We start from the raw sequence: 6,750 nt of genomic DNA, 5'->3' as shown, positions 1-6,750 counted from the left end.
GGGACCAGCAGGCACTGAGAAAGTCCCTGTTCCCCCATTCACTACTAGGAGTGACCAGAAATAAGGGTCACAGGCTGGCAGAGGGTAGATTTAGCCTAGATATCAGGAAGCGCTACTTCACGGTCAGGGCGGCTAGGATCTGGAACCAACTTCCAAGAGAAGTGGTGCTGGCTCTTACCCTGGGGGTCTTTAAGAGGAGGCTAGATGTACACCTTGCTGGGGTCGTTTGACCCCAGCATTCTTTCCTGCCATGGCAGGGGGTCAGACTCGATGATCTGCTCAGGTCCCTTCCGACCCTAGAAACTATGAAGCTATGAACTACCCCCACCAGCCCACCCCAAACACAGCCCCGACCCAGCCCTCCCGCTGAGAAGAGGCTGGCACAGCCCCTGGCTCTGAGCCCACAGCGAACAGCCTGCCCTTGCCCCACACACAAATCCAGGTGGCACATGGCCCCTATGGAGCCCAGGTGGCTCATGGCCTCCCCCAAGAGTGCATGCAGCAGCGGGGAGCTGCCCCCATTCTCCTCCCCACCCCCGGGGTGAGCTGCCTGTGGCTCTGTCCCACACCCCACCCCAGGTCACAATCTAATTTACTTTTCATTGGTAATTATGGCCTAAAAGAAAACTGAATAGGATCTGAATAGGAACTTGAAAAAGAGAAGGTATTTTCTGATCTACATGGAGAAAAAGATCATGCTCTAAAAGGATGTATAAGAAAATTTAGCTTGTTTTTTGCTAGTTTCATTCTTGGAACAGCTGAGCCATTTTGAAATAAGAATTAAAAAAGAAAGCCTAAGGCAAACCGCAGCGGGGAAAATATAGCTTGAATGGTTAAAATTTGCTAAAGTTATAAGCAAGATGCAAATAAAAAAACAGAATGTGTTGGGCAACCTTATGAATAGACAGGATTAGAAGCCAACACCAATGGAATACTAAACTAAATTTGAACGAATAAGACGACTTACTAGACTAAAATTACCTTTCAAGATCCTAAAATCATGAACCTGGTTCTGCCTAACACTGATGTCTGTTCTGAAAAGGGGAAATATTATTATTCTTTGTAATATTACCATTTTTTCCTGCAGTCTAACCTGCTGCTTAAATTCCAGTTGGAACAATGGAGCCTTTACATTAAGTATTCAGCCCTTCAGTCTGCTCACCAGATGAACCTAAGACTTCTTGCACTCCTACCAAAATCTCCATTCAGCTAACCTTAAATAACACCACTTTCGCTTTAGGAAAACTTGCAGAACAAACAGTTGCCTTAGCAACTAGTATGTGACCAGCATTATCTTTTCTGGCATAGGCACATTAAATCTCACAGAAGTGACCTAAAATTAGAATGAAGGAGCTTTCTTTATGAAAATGAAGTTGTGAAAAGGTGGGAGGATTCATATCAAAGCTTTCTGAACTACTTAAAAGCTCCTATTTATTTCTTTATTAGATTTATATGCTTTCCAAAAATGCTCAGGGCAGTTTAACAATAGAAGAGAAAAAGAATAGAAACAGAATAAAATATTGAAAAAGAACAAACACCCCCCCCACTCCTAGAGAGAGAAAGCAAATTCAAAAGCAATCTACTCCACCATACCTGCTCCCTTGCATCTGACCAAAGAAGGCATTGTCCCCCCCCACCCTCCCTAGCTTTGCTTCCCAACCCACATTCAAGGAAACAGCTATTCCCCTCATATGTACTCAGTCCCATCCCAAACCACTCCTACTCCCCTGCCTCCCCTGCCTCACTTACTATCCCTCCTCTCAAAAGGTAGCTGTGCCTGTCTCCAAAACCCATTTGTTATCCCCTTCCCTACAAGGAAAACACATTATCAAATCAAAACAAAAAACGGAAGTAAACCATAACGCACCCCCACTTCTCTATATCTTTGTCCCTCACCCTTGAGAACTGCCCAGCCCAAGTTGGCCTACGGTCGCATTTAAAACCACAGCGGTCTGGGGCTTTCCTTTCCAGTTTGCCTTATTATCCTCCCAGTGCTTCCCCTTTTCCATGTTCAGCTACCTGGAGAAGGTGGAGGCAACAATGTTAGTAGCTTGTTACTCTGGATGTTGCTTTAGACCACGTGGTACCTGGGGGCTGGCTAAGAAGCAGTCTTCTTCAGCCCCAAAAGAATTTATGATAAATTCTTTTCAGAATCCAGCTTTAAAGAAAAGTTCATTTGCTCTGAAAAGTCAAGTAAAATGTATTCTACAAAATACGTAGGGAAATGTATATATTTTGGAGAGAAGAGCGGTATATTTTATACCTCTGTTGAAAAGTTCAGCAGCAAATAATCCTTAATTCCTAGAAAAAGACCTGCTTTTAAAAGCACCCAATTTTCAGGCCAGGCTGGAAGTGCAGTGATAACACAAAAATATTTCCCCAACATCAAAGGATTCCAATGGCAAAAATTCACGAATGTCAAATGTAAAACTGTATGTCACAAAACACCTAGGTACCTTTTCTACCTCAAGTGATGGAGTAGGACAAAATCCTAGTTTCAGTGAAATTAGTAGCAAAACGCTGGCTGTCCTTAATGGAATCAGGATTTCATCCACAGCCTTAACTCATGCACATTTTATAGAAACATCACAATTCATGATTTGTAATTCAACTCTGTGCAGCTGTTTACACTTATCTAACAGCCACTTTAAAATAAAGTTTAAATGCTATATTTGAAAATTAGAGATGTTCAAAACTGCTGTGTTCATGTGTATTTTTTCTCTTTTTCTCTGTTAAATCATTACAGCCTTAGCTACCCACCTACCAGTTAACTGTTTGACATCATCAGTACATATTTGTAATACGACTGTAAACACTGGTAGATAAATCACTGCTTTACATGCTAATAGGTATAATATGGACTGAATGCATTTCTAACCAATATGTACTGGAGATTGTGTCTGCCTTTCAGATAATGCTATTTACCCATATGTCAGCAAGGCAGAGTAAACATATTCTGGAGTATGTTCAGTATCTGGAGTACAGAGAGGTAGCTAGCTGTATTAGTCTGAAGTTAGACAGAAGAACAGGCAGGGTGGTACCTTTAGAGAATAAATGGTTCACAAAGGCATAAGTTTTCATAGGCAACAGCTTGCTTTGTCAAATGCTATTAAAACAGGGTCTGGAGTGTGATGATCCAATTACTTACCATCATACTCTGGAAAGTAGTCAACTAGATGGGAGTACATAATTTTCTCCTCTAGGAGATCTTTTTTATTTAAGAACAAAATGACTGAAGAGTTCTGGAACCATGGATATGTGATAATTGTCCTAAAGAGTGCTTTGCTTTCCTCCATTCGGTTCTGGAATAAAACACAAAGAGAAAGTTATGTAGTCATAAAACATGTTAGTTGTGCTCATTTTCTAAATTGAATTATTCTGTCTCATGAATTTAATTGTTGTGGGGTAGGGTTTATTGCTTTACTCGCAATTTCTGTTTAAACAAATCACCCATTTTACAAAAACAAACGTATATACAATACACATTAATTTAAAAACATGGGGTGTAAATATAAAAACTATAATAGGATGTGACAAAGTCATACCATACACATGTATGACTTTAGCATTGCAAGCTCTTGATAGTGAGAAGAAAGAGAGAAACCAAATATACCAGAACAAGTTCCAAGTGCTGAATTAAGGAAATTATCTTTTGCTTTCATTTTTCTGCCTTTCATTTATCTAGCATTTCAACTTCAACTGCTTAACCACCCTTTGTATTGTAGTTTTCATAAAATGGTAATAAAAGTTTTTAAGGGTTTGAGGTCAGTACAGGTCAATAGATATTGTGTTCCACATCAACTTGGTTAACGAGGATTAAACATCTACTTCATTTTCTGCTCAGAGATTCAGACAAGAGCAGCACCAGAAAAATGACACTATTCTCAACAGTTTCTCACAGAACAAGGTTTTCAAGAGCAGCAACACAAAGGATAAATCCTACTGATTTTATGATTGCTCAGTTATGCAGAGAATCAGTGTAGGCACTGAACTGCCTATCTGGAAACTCAGAGAATATTGCACTGTTTTGAAGCTATGAAGCATTGTTTTCATATGCATGAAAACTAGGGACTTTTTTTTTTTACAAAAGATTACATTCTGCTGAAATTGATAGCTGACCCTTTTCGTACTATTTACATGGAATTTTCCAGCCACTGTAATACTTGATTAAACGTTACAGCTGTGAATTAGGTAAGCATAAATACTTTCTGCTTTTAGACAGGGAAAAGAGGCAGGGAAATCTCAGCTTCACTGGAGTAAAAGACACTGATTTCCATCAATTTAACTGGAGACGGGATTTAATCTAGAAAGTTTAAATGACTCACTCAAGGCCACTAATCAAGCCCTTGGCAGAGTGGGGGATAGAACCAAAATCTTTTGACTGTCTGTACTTTAATAACTTAGACTATAGTGCTTCTCAGCATTTTGACTTTGTCACAAATCTTGCCCATCCCAATTTATAACTCACAAGAGTAACTAAATTGATATCCTTTTCACAGTTTGGCCTTCATAAAGATGGAACTGAATGATCACTTAAATCTGACATCAACAAACTACTACTTCATCTCTGAATTACGACTTTTCATCATTTAAAATTTAAGCCCACTCTTAAAATTCATAACTCAATTTGGTGTTTAAAGATACAGAGCCTGGGTTGTAGGCTAACAGTATGTTCTACTTCCACAATACATTTAAAAGTTATTAAAAACTCCCTAATGAGCAAAGTCTACAGAAAACATGGTGTTTCAATTACTCATGTGGGGTTGAGTTATCTGCTCTTGGTAGGACTCTTAAAGGGAGTTACAGTGTTTTCAGCCATCTGTCTGACAATAATGCAGAAGCTTCTCTCTGATATTCACAAGACAGTGTTACATAGACAAAATATGCCTGTTTGCATAACCTTCTGATCCTTGTTCCAAGAAAACTCCAGGAAATTATGCTCTGCAAATATGGTTATTAGACAGTGAACATGTTTTCATTTTCTTTTTGAAAGAGATGCCAAGCCAGATGAAATACAAAAGGCACACCGACTAAGTCAACACCAACAGTAATGCCTAAAACAAGTCTTGTACTAAATCTCCTGTTTATTATTTCTACATGTACAAAACTATATTACTATAAATGGTAAAATTACTAGAAGAAATATACACTAAAGTACCCAAATATAAAAGATATAAAATACACACCCTGACGTATAACATAATTTATAGCAATTAAATATTGCTGGGGCATGAAAGGTACCATACACATTTGTTTTGCTGTTACAGTCTTACACATCACTGAAACAGCTTTTGTAGATGGCTAAATGCCAGATATCTATTCAATATATTTCAGAGGTTGCCATGTTAGTCAATTAGCCTGACGCTGCTGAAGGTGTGTATGGACTACTACATTTTTCTTTCCCATCTGACAGCACGTTATGATGAAATCTGAAACCTACTGACTGGAGGTAGATTGTCCTTTATCTCTTTCCACAAATCCAGCAAACAGTTTAGGAAATGTTAAGAAAATTTTGTTATGTCCAAATAAATGGATAATATTTTTAACATGTCTAGAGTGAACAATATTTATTTTTTCTGGCTTAGAGTGAGGTTTGGGGAGAGAACTGGAAATTTAGTATCTATGAATCAAGTAACCCCAGAAAGGCAATGGACATCTACTGAGGTGGAAATAAAGTGTAGCAAAACCCCCAGTTTTTCCTTTTTTTTTTTAATCTTTATTGCATCCCCTTCCCCAACCATTTCTGACTTTTTCTCTCCCTCTCTGTTCCCCATAGATAAGTATAAGTAAGCTAAGATGTAGGATAAGCTTTAAACATTTTTATTTTGGTAGCAAGTTTTTGGTTTTGTATCCACTATTTTATATTGTATTATTATCATTTTTGTATTGATTTTTATTGTTTCATATGGATATTGTATGGTTTAGGCCTGTGTTTGTAAGTGAACCAAAGTCATGTTAAGTTTCCATTTTATATGTCATGTCTCCATCTTGTGTCCTCTGCCCGGGCATCCCCTGTGTGTCGCAACTGTATGAGTTACGTATCCCTCCCATGTAAATTGGTTCCCTGATGAATGAGTGTGATTGGAAATGACTGAAATACAATGGTAGTAGGCCTCTACCGAATGGCCTGTAACGACTGGACCATCACCTTGCATTGATTCATCCAGGAACCACAGACCTCACCCAGGAACAGAGACAAAACCAGCATTTGAAAGACAAAAGACCCTGCAGAACCAGCAACTCTCACCATTACAGACACCTGAAACTGCACCTCCCTACATGGAGCACATATGCTCAGTATGCCAGGGGCTGACCCTTGCCTGGGCATGCCTCCTGTCACTAGGGTCACACAAGGTCTGCCCCTATCAAAAGGGGCAGTGACCATGCCACACCACCTATTCACCCAGAGGCCCTGCCAGCGACTCCCCTCTGGACAACATCTACTTGACAAGGACCCCTTTCCAGCCTGGATAGGTAGGTATTACCTGCACATCTCTTCCTACAATTTGGAATCTCTCTCTCTGTCTCTCTCTCTCCTCCTGGACTTCAGTGGACTTCAGCCCCTGCACCAAGCCTGTCTAACCCCTGCTGCCACTGTGTGTGTATGTGCACGCGCGCATGTGTGGGTGCAAGGGAACCAATAAGACATTGTGTCACCATCTCCCCTGTTAAATAAAACCACTGCCATTTGCAACCCTGAGCTGGACCATGTTTTACTAAATCCCAGTTCCTTCCTTATCTTAAATTCCA

General features: G+C 39.7%; 1 protein-coding gene across 1 annotated transcript in view; it reads right to left on the bottom strand.

The window, feature by feature from the left end:
• Nucleotides 1–6,750, bottom strand: part of GNAQ (G protein subunit alpha q) — a 215,548-nt gene that overhangs the window by 13,268 nt on the left and 195,530 nt on the right. The window contains exon 5 of the mRNA XM_019517425.1: nt 3,149–3,302. Coding sequence (XP_019372970.1) covers nt 3,149–3,302 — 154 coding nt within the window. The remainder of the gene's footprint in view (nt 1–3,148; nt 3,303–6,750) is intronic.

This window comes from Gavialis gangeticus, unplaced genomic scaffold (assembly GCF_001723915.1).
Source record: "Gavialis gangeticus isolate Ggan-Ray unplaced genomic scaffold, GavGan_comp1, whole genome shotgun sequence".
Classification (NCBI taxonomy): domain Eukaryota; kingdom Metazoa; phylum Chordata; order Crocodylia; family Gavialidae; genus Gavialis; species Gavialis gangeticus.
This window is presented reverse-complemented; position numbering and strand designations above follow the sequence as displayed.